The 16,203-nt window shown below is 42.9% G+C and overlaps 1 protein-coding gene across 1 annotated transcript in view; it reads left to right on the top strand.

The window, feature by feature from the left end:
- Positions 1-14,214, top strand: part of ZDHHC8 (zDHHC palmitoyltransferase 8) — a 106,769-nt gene extending 92,555 nt beyond the window's left edge. Inside the window, exons 4-11 of the mRNA XM_014253949.2 lie at positions 336-508; positions 1,693-1,795; positions 5,072-5,163; positions 6,797-6,929; positions 7,798-7,915; positions 8,615-8,724; positions 11,636-12,672; positions 14,019-14,214. Of these exons, the coding sequence (XP_014109424.1) occupies positions 336-508; positions 1,693-1,795; positions 5,072-5,163; positions 6,797-6,929; positions 7,798-7,915; positions 8,615-8,724; positions 11,636-12,672; positions 14,019-14,190 (1,938 nt within the window). The 3' untranslated portion in view covers positions 14,191-14,214. The remainder of the gene's footprint in view (positions 1-335; positions 509-1,692; positions 1,796-5,071; positions 5,164-6,796; positions 6,930-7,797; positions 7,916-8,614; positions 8,725-11,635; positions 12,673-14,018) is intronic.
- The last annotated feature ends 1,989 nt before the right edge of the window (positions 14,215-16,203 follow it).

The following is a 16,203-nucleotide window of genomic DNA, read 5'->3' as shown; positions in this document are numbered from 1 at the left end:
TCAAACCATTTTAGGTTATAACAACTTCATTGTAATTGATTCATGCTAAGAATGATAAAAAATTAGGTCTTCTGCTGCTAGAAGATAAATAGCCTGTCCTTTATTTTTAATATATCCTCTCTTCAAACTCTATAAACACTCAAGTACCTCTCCATTCATGGATAGAAAAACAATTTGGTCCTAAAAAGTCTTATAAAGGACATTCAAGAATTTTGTAAAGCTGCAGAACTAGTCTGACGTAATTTTACGTGACAGTGGTTCAGATTCATCTCTAAGGCAATGTATTTTCTTTCACTGTTTGGATATTTTTCCCTATCTCTCCCTTTCTTTACAAGGATTTTGACCATCACTGCCCATGGGTCAACAATTGCATAGGACGGAGGAACTACCGCTATTTTTTTCTCTTCTTGCTGTCCTTAAGTACGCACATGGTTGGAGTGTTCACCTTTGGGCTCATCTTCGTACTAAACCATATGGAAAAGCTGGGAGCAGCTCATACTACCATTACGTATCCTTCCTTTTGGTCTTTCCAGACTCAAAGTGACTGAGGAAAATGTGCAAGAATGAATCTGAATATTTGTACTCTGGGAGCTGGCAGAGCCTCTCCTGATCCCCCACAGCTCTCCTCCTGTAAATGCTCAGTGCAGGTTTTCCTCTGTTCCCATTGTGTGTAAACATGGATTGCTCCAGAAACTGTCCCTGACCCTTTGTCTTTCTCAATCTTTGTCATGACAACCCAGCAGAAGGATGAGCTGCCTCCCTGAATTTCACTTTCAGCCAGGTGTAGCTCTCAAATGCTGTTTGCCGTATTTAAAACTCAGTTGCTGTATTTTGGAGCAGAGTGTGCTCTGGAAGTATCCCACTGCATGCTGGTGTAACACATGAACCGCTGGCTCTGAGGGGTGACACTGCTCTGGACAGATCAGTGCAGAACATTTTTAACAAGGCAGAAAGGTAGAGCCAGAATCACTGAGTTCACATTACTTTTTAACCATCTCAAGGGTGAGGACCCAGACTAGGAGCAGACGGACTTAACCTTGAGATGAAATTTAGTTAGACCTTGCTAAAGGTCAGGGACTCTCTACTCTGCACTCATGAGACCCCACCTGGAGTGCTGCACCAACACCAGAAGGACATGGAGCTGCTGGAGCAAGTCCAGAGGAGGCCATAGAGATGCTCAGAGAGTTCAAGTCCCTCTGCTCTGGACACAGGCTGGGAGAGTTGGTGTTGTTCAGCCCTGAGAAGAGAAGGCTCTAGGGAGACCTTCGAGCCCTTTCCAGTGCCTAAAGGAGTTCCAGGGAAGCTGAGAGGGACTTTGGACAAGGGTCTGAATGAAAGAATGAAGGGAGAACAGCTTCAAACTGAAAGAGAGTGGGTTTAGATGAGATACTAGCATGAAATTCTTCACTATGAGGCCCTGGCACAGGTTGCCCAGAAAAGCTGTGGCTGCCCCATCCCTGGAAGTGTCCAAAGCCAGGCTGGACAAGGCTTGGAGCAGCCTGGTCTAGTGAAAGGTGTCCTGTCCACAACAGAGGGCTTGGAACCAGGTGATCTTTATGGTCCTTTCCAACCCAAACCGTTCCATGACATTATGTGACACTCTCCTATTTTTTTTTTTCTCCTTTTCCTCTCCCTGTCTTTCACAGACTCTTTCCCTTCACTCATCCCAGTTTCTTTAACTCTTTGGTACAGAATGGCTGTCATGTGTGTGGCTGGGTTATTCTTTATCCCAGTCATTGGTCTCACTGGCTTCCATATTGTTCTAGTGGCCCGAGGGCGCACAACGAATGAACAGGTAAGAAGCAATCCTTTCTCCATGTTTGTGGCTAAGGTGTTGAGGTGGGAAGGAAAATCAGCAAGTCAGCTTGGGCAAAGCAAAAGATGGTCCAAGTCTTACCAATAATGCTCTTATTGGAGCTTTTGTGAAGATCTAGGAAGATTACCCAGTTTTATTTTCAGATTTTTTTTTAATACACTGCAGGCAAAGGTTTCCCCTTTTAAATAGCCACAGAGTATCACCCCAGGCATATTTGTTATTTAAAATCTACTCGTGCCCTTGAAATAGTTTTTATGTGGTGAGTACCATCAACCTCAGAAGTTCAAACTTTATGAGTCAGACTGAACAATCCATGAGATTGAGTGAAAGAAAGAAAGGAAAAGATTAAATCATTTGCCCCTCTCTCCTGGTATTTTGAACTCCCCCAGCAAGCCCACACTGCCCATAATAGGGTCTGAGTTAGCTCTTTGTCTGCCTCTGTGTCTCTCTCTTGTTCTCATGCATACGAACACACAAACACACACACAGAGCTGTTGGACACAACTTGCTTTGCTTCTCCAAACCAAGTGCCAACATGACACCTTGTGCCAAAAAGCCTGTAAAACTCCAGTTCCCCTGCAGTTACTCAAATGTCCATGATCCACAGTCCCTGTGGTTGATGCGGACAGCATTCATGTGCACATTAATGGTTTGCTGTGGATGATAGAGATAAGTGTGATGGGATCATTAACAGGCCCCTGCCAACCCAAGGGGCAGTTTGCAGGTGTGGCACTGGTCTCAGCCCTCATCCCAAGGCTCATGAACTCTGTGAATTCCGCTGCTTTACCCTTTCACAGCTCCAGCTCCAAAGTGCCCCTCATTTCTGGGCTTTTTTCCCCACCATACTTCTTTTCCCCTGAGGTTTGGGGTTTTTTCAGATGGGTTTTTGCTGTCCTTGCACCCATGGGTGCTCTGCAGCTCCCTCTGAGCTGTTTTGGCTGTCCTGGGGGCTGATGGCTCCATGCTGTGGAGCTGTCTGGCTCCTGGGCAGGCTGTGAGTGTTGAAAACATCTGTCTAAGGCCAGACCTTCATAAACTGAGATGACATTGTCTCCATCCCACAAGAGACAATAAAAACTCTGATCCAGAAGAGTGTGGGAGGTTTACATAAGCAAGGAATCTGAAGTCATCCTGAACTGTTGCCTAACATGGCCTTTGAACAAAGCAAGCTTCCATAGCTGTCATATTCAAATGCTTTTCTCTGTCCTGCTCAGAATCATCTACTCTTCATTGTAAAATTGATTTTGGCCAAGTATTAGGTTTGATAGTGCTAACAATAGTAGGATGAAACACAGGACATTTTGGTATCATAGCCCAAATTGTGGTTTGCGTTAGACTTGTCTTAGTGCAGTGATATAAACTCTCAATGAAAATTTCTGGCTGAAGAAGAAGGAAAAATTTAACTTTAAAAACCATAAAATTTAACTTCACGTCTCTGTGGCTGCACTAAAATTTAGAAAGGTTGAGATTTTTTTCTGTGATCAAAATAACTGTTGGAAAATATATCCTAGCTAGGTTTGGTTTCCTGAGCTACCAAACCGCTTGAAATTTAATTCATCTTCCCATGCCATTTTGAAACTTAAATATAATCTGGTCGTAATTTCTGCTTAGTCATATGTAGCAGTTATCTGTAACTGGAGGATGGATGTTCCCAGCCCCGAGGTACTTTCAGAGGAAGCATATCTAAGTAATTAGAGCACCAGACCAGGAGAGATGGATGTGAGATCTGCTCCTGGCTTTGCCACTGTTCTAAAATATTCTCTTTTCTCCTGCAGCCTCAGTGTTGATTCTCTTTTCTCACACTTGTAGTTATCTACTGTCAGCTTTCCAGTTGGAATATGCTCAGCTTATCTTGTCCTCTTTTCCCAGTACATTTTGTAGGCCAGTGGTACAGACATTTTTGTGGTTTTACTGTAAATTTTTGTTATTTGTTAGTTCTGGAGTTTGCAAGTTCTGAGCATTCAGAGTAGGCAGACTGTGATTGAAAAGTGCACAGTGGCTGGGTTTAGATGTTTCTGAGATTTCTGAATGCCTCTGAAATTCTTTTATGGAATCAAAATAACCCATAACCCAACATCTGCTCATATCCTGGTATTTTTAGTTCCTGAATAGAGTAAATAAGTACCCTTCCTTCTTAGACTGCTTTCTACCAGTGGATTTCAAACTACTTTAGAAACCAAACTGATATAATTAGTACTGTTATCTGTGAGTTGGAGAAATTTTATTTTCATACTGTGTTTGAGAAAATGGGCACAGAGTTATGAAATGTTTTGCCAGCATTTGGCACAAGTCAGTGTGATCCTAGGATTGAATGCAGATGTATCAAATGTCCCAGGCCTGTGTTTTCATCAAAAGGTTGCTCTTTCAAATCTCAGAATTTCAGCCTCTCTCTCTAGGCCTCTTAAAGAGCTTTGTGTTATATCAACAAGGCCAGCATAATATACTGCAGAATCATTTAATCGCTATTTTACATGCAAGTTATTACAGTATTTCTGGTACTCTGTAAACTTGTTGCTAGATCAGAACTATGAACTGATTAAAATACTTTACTTGCAAACAACATCAGTAATGCATTTAATGGCAACCACTATTAATCTCCCTGGCTTTATTGGTATTTATCCCCATATGTTGACTTTCAAGTATCTGCCTGTAGAGTACAAACTCTTTAATGATTATGAAGCCTTGAATGGATCCTGCCAGTCTAATGAGGCTTGGCTTTTATTAAACCTGCTCATTTACAAGCAAACATTGTAATCACCAGGAAGTTCCTGGCACCCTCCCACATAAGGCAGTGGTTTGTACTGATTGCTGCTCAGGATGGGATCTGAGAGAGAGGAAACATTGCTGTCATCCAGCATTTGGGAACGTTGATTTGACATTGCTGTTGGTTTGGAGGGGACTTGCCAAGGCAGAGGAGGGGAAGTGACGGGAATAAAAGAGACCAAAACAGGATGTCTGGCTGGGAGCAGACACAAATCCAATGCAGGAGTAGCATGGAGAGGTGAACACATCACTTTGCAACCCAGTCACATTCAGCAGTGTCCTTTTGGGAAGGATCTTGAGTTGAGTGCCTCCTAGCTGGAATTAGCTGACAGAGGTGGTATGTTAGAGCTGGAGAGAAAAAGTGCAGCATTCAAAGAAAAACAATCTGTTTGGAAAGGACAAAAGGGTCAGACTTGTTCTTGGCTTTCTGAGGCCTGGATGATGACTTTTACATAACCTGAGGTTTGAGTGCTGTCCTGAACATGTTTCCAGGTGACAGGGAAATTCCGTGGGGGTGTGAATCCTTTTACCCGAGGATGCTGTGGAAACGTGGAACATGTGCTCTGCAGCCCCTTGGCTCCCAGGTAAGAGAAATGCTCTCAGCTGGGAATGAGGGAACAAGTCTAGTTGTTGGGACAGGGGAAGAAAGTGTGCTTGGCTGGGCACAAAAGCCAAGGATCATTGATGGAATAAGAGGAAAGCAAAGCAAAACAGTCCTGAAGGGAGAGCTCTGTGATAGCTGCTTCCCTGTTGCATGGCTGTAACCTGTAATTCACCACCCTTATCCCAGAAATATTTTTTTGGGATGAGTTTGTCAAATTATGTTGAGCTCACACCCTTGTCTTCACCAGCTTGTTTATCCAGTGGTTTTTAGTAGCAAGGTAAATATCCATATGTTACCATATTTCCCACACAACTTCTTACACTGTACAGGCAATGTCCAGTCTGCCAGAGAAAAGGAAGGAAGCTAAAATCAGCCTTTCTCCTTAAGACTTAAATCTAATTTAAGGCTGCTGTGGTTTTCAATCTCACTGGCACTTTCATTATCATAAAACAGATTATCAATGAGGTCTACATCACAGAACTTGAGATTTATTTATGGCTTTCTATTTTTGGGGAAAGGATTTATCATTTCACATTTTGAAATCAGGATCTTAATGTAGTAGATCAGATGGACCATAAATAATTCTAGGTGCTGAACTATCCAGCCTGAAAACATGTTCATAATCTTACTACAAGACTTACTTGAGCCTTTTTGGGATGTTGAACAATTCCAGACCCTGACACTCTTACCTGGGTTTTTTTTCCTCCTTTGTTATACAACAAATAAGTCCTAAAGGACTGTTACATGTGTTATAGACACTGGAGTAGTTGCTTTCCAAACCTTCCAACACATGAAAATCAGGTCAAGGTGGATGAGAAGAGCTGGGTATTAAATGCTGTGAGACACTTCTGTTAAGAGAAGGGTTGTGAGTACCATCATCATGACTATTCACAGAATTATAGCAAGCAGAACATTTGTGTTTTGTGAAGACCTGTTCAGATCGTCCTGTATATTCAAGGTCCCTAAGCCATCACTACTAGAATGTCCTGTTCACCACATAAAGCAGAGAAAGCTGGTGTGTGTATTGGTATTTAGGCATTGTACAGCCAGTGGGCAATTGCACTTAGAGAATTCTGTTTCACTGGAGAGAAATTAGATATCTAAAGTCAGCCATTTCCTCTTAGATTTTTTCCTTCCTATAGAGTTATCAGTCTCTTTTACCTCCATTTAGCTGAACACTAAACATGGTACAGAAACAAGTCACCATGTGGTAAGTTAGAACTGTCAGCACATCATCTTCTCCATCGTAATTCCACATGTGCTGGGTTTTGTTCCCCCAGTCACTGACTCCCACCACAGGGGAGCTGTTTCATATTAACTGGGATGATCTAGTCAGTCACCTCTTTTGGTGGCAGGCCTCTCTTGCTCTTCATGCTCTTGTCCATTAGTGCTTCAAAAATTGCTGATTTTTTAAATGTATCCTTGCCTTTTACTCACTAATATATATTTTTTTTTAATTATTGCTGCTTACTTATTGTGTATGTTGAAACAAATGGAGGTTCTTACCTAGGTTCTGACACATTCTTAAATCATAGCCTGGAAGTGGGAAGATTTTTAAGCCTTGTTCTTAGGTTACTGTTTATTTTAATGATGACTGTTGCACAATTAATCAGGTATGTGGTCGAGCCCAAGAAAAAGCAAGCTGTGAGTGTGAAGCCTCCTTTCCTGAGACCTGATTTGTCTGAGCGACAGATCACAGTGAAGATCAGTGACAACGGAATCCAAGCCAACCTCAACCGGAGCAAGGTGAGGAAGTCTCCAAGCTCTGCTTTTGAAGGGCATGGATTGAGCATTATCAAGCCTGGGAATGAGTCTGTCATTGACAAATCTCTTTGAGATGATGCAGAAACTAGAGTTTGAGTCCTTGTCATATACTTCATCCTCTGAAAGTAACACGTGTTCAGTAACAGCAGCTCTTGATCCAGTAACAGGCAGCTCTAGAATGGAATCCAGCTGGGCTTCTTTTGGAAGAGTTGGCTGTTCTTTGCAGTGGTTATTTTCTGTCCCGAGACCTGTCACCTCTTGGTGTTCAAATTAATTTTAATAAACCCTTCTACCGCCAGTCCAGGTCAGCTGATCTACTTCAAAGAATGTTCTGAGCTTCCAGGCTGCAAGAATGCTTGTGGTCCAGGGCAAGGAATATTGACTCAGAAGCCGATTTCTCTCCTCCTCTCTTTTCAGTTTCTCCTGGCTTGAATAATAGAGAAGGAATTGTTTAGTCCCATAAAAAGTGGTGGATTCAAAGGAAGCCAGCTTGCAAGATTTTTGTGGCTAGTTACTTCCTATACACTTTGGATAGTTACTTGCTGAGAGCTACCTGGAAAGTTGCTGAAAAATGCTAGAAAGCACTATTGTCTTCTACCACATATTAATTAACATGATGATTATAGTACTTAGCGTGCCATGTAGACCAGGATAGTGCATTTGAAACTCTACTAGCTGGTTATGACAATGTTAATTTTACATGTGACAGTCCTTGCCTGCAGTGGATGCAAAATCCTGTTTGTCATTATAGGTGTTGGTAGTTCTGGTTCTCTGGTACATCCAGCACTCTGCCACATGCTGTTATTTAACCAAGTTGCATGTAATGATTGATTTTTTGGATAATTTTCAGTCTAAAATCAGCCTGGAAGGTCTGGAGGATAAAAGTATGGATCTGCAACCACCTCTCCCACCCAAAGGGGATCCAAGCAAGTACTCTGAGCTGAAAGGGCAGCTGGGCACAAGTGAAGGTATAGTTGCATGATCAGTGTTTTATTTTTATTAATAAGAAACTATTTTAGCGTCTTTAAAAGGTTTCTCTTATTCTTTCAAAACATGGGATCTGAGTGAAGGCTTTTTTTCTATTTATAGGATTTCCAGACTAGGGGAATTAAGAGCAGGAATGGGAGAGAAAAGCCAGCTTGAAGTGACTCATTCAAGCCTAGGTTGAATATTTCATGTCAGTTTTGCAGAGTTTATAAACTCTTTTAAACCCCTTTTTAAATCAATTTTTAAATGAAAAATATCTAAGGAATCAGAAATGTTAGCATGAAATTCTTGGGCATTGCAAACTGAATTATTTAATTTCTAAGAATGTGAACTTTATGCTTTGATACTATTAAAATTATTATTTTTTATTTTTTTTTAGACAGAAGTAGTACTACTTCAAATTACACAAAATTTCTACTCACCAAAATGTGTCACCCCACTCAATATATTGTGCCTTGTTCCTTCTTCTCTGTAGATGGCTGATCTGGCAGCAATGTGCTCTTACTGCCATAGGGCCCCCATTGATTTTGGTGGAATGCTACACAAAAGTACATCAAGTTTTATTCTCCCCAGAACAGATCCATTTGCAGAGGACGATGGATGGCAAGGAATTATGGCTGACAGCTTTCTGTCCACACACACTGTAATAGAAAGTACTTTTTTTTTTTTTTCTTTTCCAGAAGGTGGCCTCTCACCCAAACTTATCAGCCCTCCTACTCCTGCCATGTACAAATACCGACCGGCTTTCAGCAACAATCCCAAAGTCCACTACCACGCCACGGCCGAGCAGGTGAGCGAGCCCGGGAGCTTCTGCTCCCAGCTAACACAAAGCAGTGTGGAGCAGAGGATGGATTCACTGCAGGGCTCTAGTGAATGTCAGAGTGTAAAAGTAAATAACAACACTTGGCACTGTTGTGTGACAGTGTATTATTTTCACTGTGCTCCTTATGGAAACATGTCTGATTTCACAGCTTCCCCCTGCTGACATGTCTGTCCCGCTGCCAGGCGTGTGCTGCTGCTGCTCCAGTGTCTCGGCCTGATCCTGGGATGCTGAGAAGTGTCACCTCCCATTGCCTTCTCCTGGCAGAGGTGCCATCTCACATTCCCTTCAGAGGGAGCTGGGCATGCTGAGTGCTTCTCTGGATCAAACCCTTTAGCCAATACTCTGTGTATTCACTGATTACTCAAGATGTCAGCTTGCAAAATAGAAAGAACTTTTAAAGCATCCCAAGAGGTATTTTAGTGAAAATTAACAGAAGACTCCTCATGTTGGACGTTCCTTAGCACCTATTCAGTGCATTTGGGTCATATGGAAAAAAATACCTTCCTAACACTTGGTATCATTTTCACCCATCAAGAAAACTGAGGCCCAAACAATTAGACAGATTTGCTGTGGAATTCTGACAGTTCCTCATTTGCTTAGAAGTTATGAAACTTATTTCTCTTGGATTTGTTGCAAATATTCCTTGACCCCCAGGGCCTGAGAACAGCATTTGGAAAATCACTGGTCTAATTTGGAAATTTGCAATATGTATCCAAGTCTTCACACACCAGTGAAGACACCCTTAAAAAACACATACCACACACAGTGCAGTTTTCTCAAAATTAATTTCATCAGGTCCTTCAGTGTCACCCCTGGAATAACAAGAAGGGGGTGATAGGAAGGAGTATTATGAAAGAAGTAAGGAAAGGAAAATAAGGTAGATAAAAATAATTGACTGCAGCAACACTGTAATAAGGCAGAATGTTCCTTAAATGGTGAGGAAAGCTTTTCGTGAATCCTTCTCATTTTGAAAAGAAAGATGGTGATAAGTGGAATTCCAGCTATGACCAAGTTTAAGTTTTAGTCTTACTGCAGTAATTGTCTGCAATAGTCTTACTGAGTAAGATTTACTCTCTGGATTTGTCCACATGACAAGGAAACGAATGGCTTATGAAAGGGAACACAAGAACAACAGTGTGTGCACTGTACCCAAAAAGCTTAATGTTGTATCATTTTCATTTTATTACATGAAAAATGGCTTGACATCCAGTTCAAAATATTCTATTTCCAGGCATCGTCTAGCAATTTTGAGCTGTGGGAGCCACAGCATTCTGAGTCATAATGCCAAAAGTCAGGGAGCCAAGGAAGGCAGGCTTGTTGTGTTCATTGAGTGCACAGCCAGAGATGCAATATAGATACAGGGCAGGTTCTGATTAGGCCAGAGGACTGGTCAGTGCTGTGAAATGATAACAGGGAGCAGCACCTTCACTCTGAGGGTTGCTGTTTCAGTCCTAACCCAAAACAATGCTGTTGCTGTTGCTGGTGTGCGAGCTCTGGCGACTTGCTCAGTTTTATTATGTAGTCACAACTCACTAGTAATCAGTTGGGAGTATCATAAAATGGGGTTCACGTAGTGAGCTGATGGGAGGGCATGGATTTGTGTGCCAAGCCTAAGTAGGAGGTACAGAGGGAAAGAGACTGGGCTATGTGTGGAATGCCATGGTGTCTGTTCTGTATCAGTTCTTCAGCCTGTCAAGGTAATTCTGCTTTTGAGCGGTGAAAGCTGCTAGGAAAGAGGCATTGGGACACAAGGATAAGTAGCACAAATATACTTAAAAGCTACGTCATTGCTCTCATCCTCCTTTACAGGCTGTCACTTGGTGTCCTTTTTCCAGAGAAGGCCAAATTTAGCACCATGCTCTAGAAGAGAGTGAGCTGTTTTGCATATTTCTCTATCTTCTAGCTGAAAGGAAAAAGCTTTTTAAAAAAATCTACAATAAACCAGGGGTTTGTCATTCAGTTTTTTCTTTCAATAGTTTTCCTTTAAAAGAAACCAGAGAACGAGCTGTGTCAACTGCATTTCTGATTTAATATGTGACTGATAATAATTCTTTGTTTGCAGAGCCAGTGTAGCCAATTTATTGTGCATTATGGGAAACTCTTCCTTAAAAATAACAGTGAAAACTATTTGCTCAGCACAGAATGGCATTTTAAGTGAACAGAACTGAGCAATTTTCACAGAGTAAAACAAAGTGAAGTCCTATCTGTTTTCAGAGCACATAAATAAATTATGGCCTTTGTTTCCTTTTCTGATACGGCCACTTTCTCCTACACAGGCAGTAAAAAAGACAAAATTGCTTCATTTTGTTGTCTGAATGGTGGGAAGGAGCCTCTCTGCTTTAATTAAGGTTAGGTGCCTAATTTTGAAGACCTATGACCAGAAATTCAGAATTACTGAATATTCATAGCGCAGAGTAGAGTGGATAAGAATGTGCTGGTCCCCAGCATCTTGAAACGGAGCTCAAAGTATTTCTGTCTCAGCATGCAAAACCAGACATCCCTCAACTCAAGAGCTATTTGTAGAAAATGTGAAGTGCAGTGCTTTTTCCAAGGGCAGTATCATCAGATAACAATCTGATTTACCTTGACTGAGACTTGAGTCTCAGCTTGGGTCTCTCATTCAGTGTTTTCAGTGCCCATGCATTAACTTACATTTTTACTGTCAATGTTGTTTAGCACTTACTATGAATAACTCCTCCTTGCTTCTAAGGTGCTAATCCATATGTTGAACAGGAGTCAGGAGATTTTCTTGTAATGAACCTCGGCTGACAGTCAGAAGGAAGACTTTCAGCTCTGTCCTTCCCGTGCACTCACTGAGAGAGCATACCTGTACTTACATGTCACTGGCTTCTGTTTCTCATATTCACCTCTGTTTTAGATCACCTTGCAGGAGGGACACAGTCAAGGGGCTCTGATAGAAGAGGATGGCAGAAGCCTTGATTACCAGTCCGAACCCAGCCTGGACATCCCCAGCTACCGGAAGAGCTCCCTCCACAAGACCTATCAGTCTTCCCCACTTCAGATAGATTCCTTTGCCATCAATTCACGATCCCTGAGCCTGAAATCTGCTGGCAGGAGAGGGACAGACAAAGTGCCCCTTCATCCAATGAAGTCTGAAGGGGCGGTTTCCACCCCTTACAAAAGCATTTTTTCTCCCAATTCCCTGTCAAACAGAAATGGGAGTCTTTCATATGACAGTTTGCTGAACCCCATGTCTCCCTCGGGGAGGAAGTGCATTGCCCATTCTGCAGTCAGCTCTGTCGGGTACCACTCCCCATATTTGTCAGCCAAAATGTGCCACCTCCGGGGCAGCGAGCTGCAGCGCCAGCCACCGCAGAGCTTCAGCCCAGTGCTGGGGAGCCCAGCCCCACATCAGCGAGACCCCTCCCCAGTGCGCTATGATAACCTTTCCAAGACAATTATGGCATCCATCCAGGAAAGGAAGGAGATGGAAGAGAGGGAGAAGCTCCTCCACTCACACCCTGACTCGGTGTTTGCAGACTCGGGTGTCTATGACACGCCCAGCTCCTACAGCCTTCAGCAAGTGAGCACGCTCTCCGAAGACCCGCGCAGCATGGCCATGAGATACGGGTCCAGGGACAATCTGATGGCTGCCACCAGCTTTAGCACAAGGAACCCCATACTGCAGTCCTCAGTGTCTTCACTCTCAAGTGCAATGACAAGAGCACCAAGGACTTCCACAACGTCTCTGCAAGCTGATTTAGCCAATAATAATGTGCAGTCCCATCAAGCACTACAGGGCAGGGTGAGCAATGGCTCCTACAAATCCCCAGGCCACCAGGTCCCATCATCCCCCACAGGGATGCCTAGGTCACCCTCTTACGGAGGCCCGAAGGCTGTGTCGTTTGTAAACACTGTGGAAATTACAGAGGTGCAATCAGTGGGAGCACAGAGGTATGTACTACTTGAGGGGCTGAGAGCAGTGGGAATCTGCTTGCGAGCAAGGGCAGAGTGCGGCGCTGGAGGCATGGCCCAGATGAGCTGTTTGTTGTGGGCCACGAGGGCGGGAGGTTTATGGCTGCTCTTCAGTTCTGTCACACCTCCACAGCAACCTCATGATGACAAAATGTTTGCATTTCTGCTGTACCTTGAACTGCAGGTGGTCAGTTTTGCTGTAAATTCGTAGTGATACTGTGTCATAGCTGAACTGGGGAATTATTTCCAAGGTGTGAAGCAGATTATCCTTCCCCTTATACACAAATGGTGGAGCTGTTCTAGTTTGCAGAGGCTGAAGAGAGGCTGACCCAGACATTGGGTGGATACAGGGGCAGAGTTGGGATCCTACTTGGGCAACATACACTGCCCTGAGGGAAACGGGCTGAGACCAGTCCTGGTGCTTGGCAAAGAGAGCTCTGTATTTAGTAGTGTTGAGTGTCTATAGTACAGAAGTGCTCATAAAAGCACAGAGCTTCATGACATTACCTTAAGGCCTTGCTGCTTCCTTCCTTTCTGTGAGAAAGCGTGGAGAGAGAGGATTTGCTGTGCCAAAAGCCTCAGTAACTGCCACCTGAGCAAGATCCTCAGCTGCAGCTTCTGCATGTGCCTCTCTTTTCCTTCTGGAAGCTGTGGAGCTTGCAAAGCCTGAAGAGATCATGATCCTGCTGAGGATGCAGTATTTAATTTCATAGTTGGGACCTGGAGGGCTGCTCTTCAGAAAATCTAAGTTACCTTTGTATCTGGTATTTACTGTGCTGTGCTTGCCTCTGGTTAAGGTCCCAGGTTTCTCTCTCCTGTTATCCAACAGTTTTGAAAAGCTACTGAAATGTGGGAGAACCATTATTGTAGGTCTCCTGAAGTTAAGTGCCAGCAAGTTGTTTCAGAAATGAGCAACAAAGTTTTGTTTACCTGGATATTTAAGTGGGAAATGGTTTTTTTCTGAGAATTTATTTCTGATTTTAAGACACAGTTTGGCTTAAGGTCCGTGGTGTGCAGTGGTGACAGTTAAGCCCTCCTACATCCTACAAATGCCTGTGCAATTAGTTTGGATCAACAAAACATTTAAGCAAGGAATTAAACGAACATATATTACTGGGACGTGGTCCACTAGCCTAATGTCCAATTTAATTCTCTTATTTCAGTGACTTTTCATCTAGTGCACTGGCTTCAAACAGCTTGCTCCCATGCTTGAATATTTTGCAATGCTAGGAACTCAGGGTGACAGGGGTAATTGTTTATTCTGAATGAAGTCTTTCACTAATTTGTCACTAATACTGCATCTTTTGATATTTTTTTTAATGCAGGGATGAGATGCAGTTGAAGACACCTCACAGTAAAATAAACGGACAGCCAAAAGGAATAGCCAGGTTGGGTTCAACATCAAGTTCCCAGGGGACACCTGTCAGCCCTGCTAGACACTCAAATGTTAAGAAGGTGTCTGGAGTTGGTGGAACAACCTATGAAATTTCAGTGTAAAATAAAATGAGTTAAAAACAAAGAGCCATCCACTCAGCCAGCCATGAAGCTAGGAGCACTGTGAAGACTCAAATAACAACAAAGAAGGAGCAGCAGCAGTCGGCCACTCTCCTTTTCTTGTTTTGAGTTTGTTCTGTTTTCATCTTTCTCTTTTGGCCAAAAACCAGCTGCAGCCTTATTCTTGAGGGAATAATAAAATTGTACAGTTTATCAGACTCTTCCTGAACCAACAGGCGGGAACTGGCTACGACCTAAGACCACCACAGAGCAGATTTCCTTCCTGCAAGCGAGCGCTAAAGCCATTGTGTGCGTGTCTGTCCTACCACTCTGTCATGTACCAGTCGTGCTGTGAAAAAGTGCTGTCAGTCCAGGATCAGTCAGTTTTCCCATGCCCCTTCCCAGTTCTGGGCAGCGATGTGTCCAGCAGGAGCCAGAGGACCAACTGCTGTTTTCCTGCTGACATGGAAAGTAGGGTTCCTGTGCTGGGCAGGAGCTTCTCCTTGTCCCCCGGGTGCTGCAGCTCAGGTTCCTCCTCCTAGGAAGGAACAAGGCAAGGCCACTTGGGCTGCAGACACCACGTCGTCTTTAAAAGCCTCCCTGGTCCCAGATGGCAGCAGGAGAAAGGATAGCAACAGCTTCTCCCTGTCTGCCATTGGCCTCCCTGTGTGTGAAGTTGTGTGTGTGTAAGCGTGTTTGTCTCCATGGAAAAGGACCGCAACACCGGCAAGGATCTGCCACTCTGACCTCCTGCTCCCTCTGGGTTTCAAAGGCTTCTCTGACCCAGACTCAGAACCAAGCAGATAAAAAAGGAAATGTTCGGATGGAAACATATTTTAAACAGCTGTCAGCTGCTTTCCCTGCACCCTCCTTACCTGTTGGATTTAGGCAATAACAGAGTTTGCTGCCTTGCCCGGGTGCCATCAGTGTAATCCTGCAGCAAGGTTATCATGAGCTGTCGAATTGACAGCGTGTGTAACTGAGCCAAGCGTGCATCTGAAGGATATAAATTTTCTGTCTGCTTAATTACTAGCACATTCCCTCTGGTCTTCAATACTGTTAGACAAAAGGATTTTCAATTTGGGTTTTTCCCCCCTGGGGAACAACTTTTTAAAATAATATCAATCAAATATATTTAACATTCTGAGATTTCTTTTTCCTGTCTCCAGAAAACTACATTTACTTTGTTGGATTTAAAGACAACTTTACCGTAAAAAGAAAAAAAAGAAAGGGTGCATTACTTTTGTCAAAAATATGAGGACTCTGGCAAAGCTAATTTTGGGACAAATGGATTTTTATTTCTCTGTTCCTTAGCTCCTTTTCCTTACCATTCAGTTACCACCTCAGAAGTCAAAAGTACTGAGATCTGGACCAATACTATCTAGGCAAGATCATGTGTGCAATTAAGAATATCCTGAGCGACTGTTGCCAAAGTCACTAAAATTATTATTTATCACTGAGCCAGTCTCCGTACAAGATGCTGACTTCCCACCTGGTTCTCTTGGTAAATAGTTTTGATTAGAAATCTAAATCCATCATTTTTCAGGATATTTGTTTCAAGGGGTTAAATCTTTTTCAGTCCTTGAATATAATGGAAAGCTCTCCAGGTATTTGGTAGCAATTCAGAATGTGTTCATAACATCTTGTTTGTTTTCATGTATGTTGAGGTTAATTATTCCAGAAGACAAATAATGACCTTAATTTTGCCTGGTTAAGATTTCTGTTTTGATTTGATGAATCTTGACATCTTGCTGCAATACATGGTTATTATGTCCCTTGTATATCACATTATTTTTTGGAGACGAAGGTTGAAGAGAACATACAAAAGTTAATCATCTCTCTGTGCAATGCTCTATGTTGCCTGAAGGGAGAAACCTGAAAAGCAATGCATCTGCAATAGGCTAAAGTTTGGAGAGAGTGAAGTAGAAATCAGTGTGCATTTTATTGCCTTGGTGATATTTTAAATGGCTGGTGTAGGGATATTGCAGAGCAGAGAAGCAATAGTCTTTCTATGCA

Source organism: Pseudopodoces humilis, chromosome 20, assembly GCF_049639895.1.
Source record: "Pseudopodoces humilis isolate 2021_Gansu_Grassland_sample_001 chromosome 20, ASM4963989v1, whole genome shotgun sequence".
NCBI classification, from domain to species: Eukaryota; Metazoa; Chordata; class Aves; order Passeriformes; family Paridae; genus Pseudopodoces; species Pseudopodoces humilis.
The sequence above is the reverse complement of the archived record's forward strand: the minus strand, read 5'-3'. Positions and strand labels throughout refer to the sequence as shown.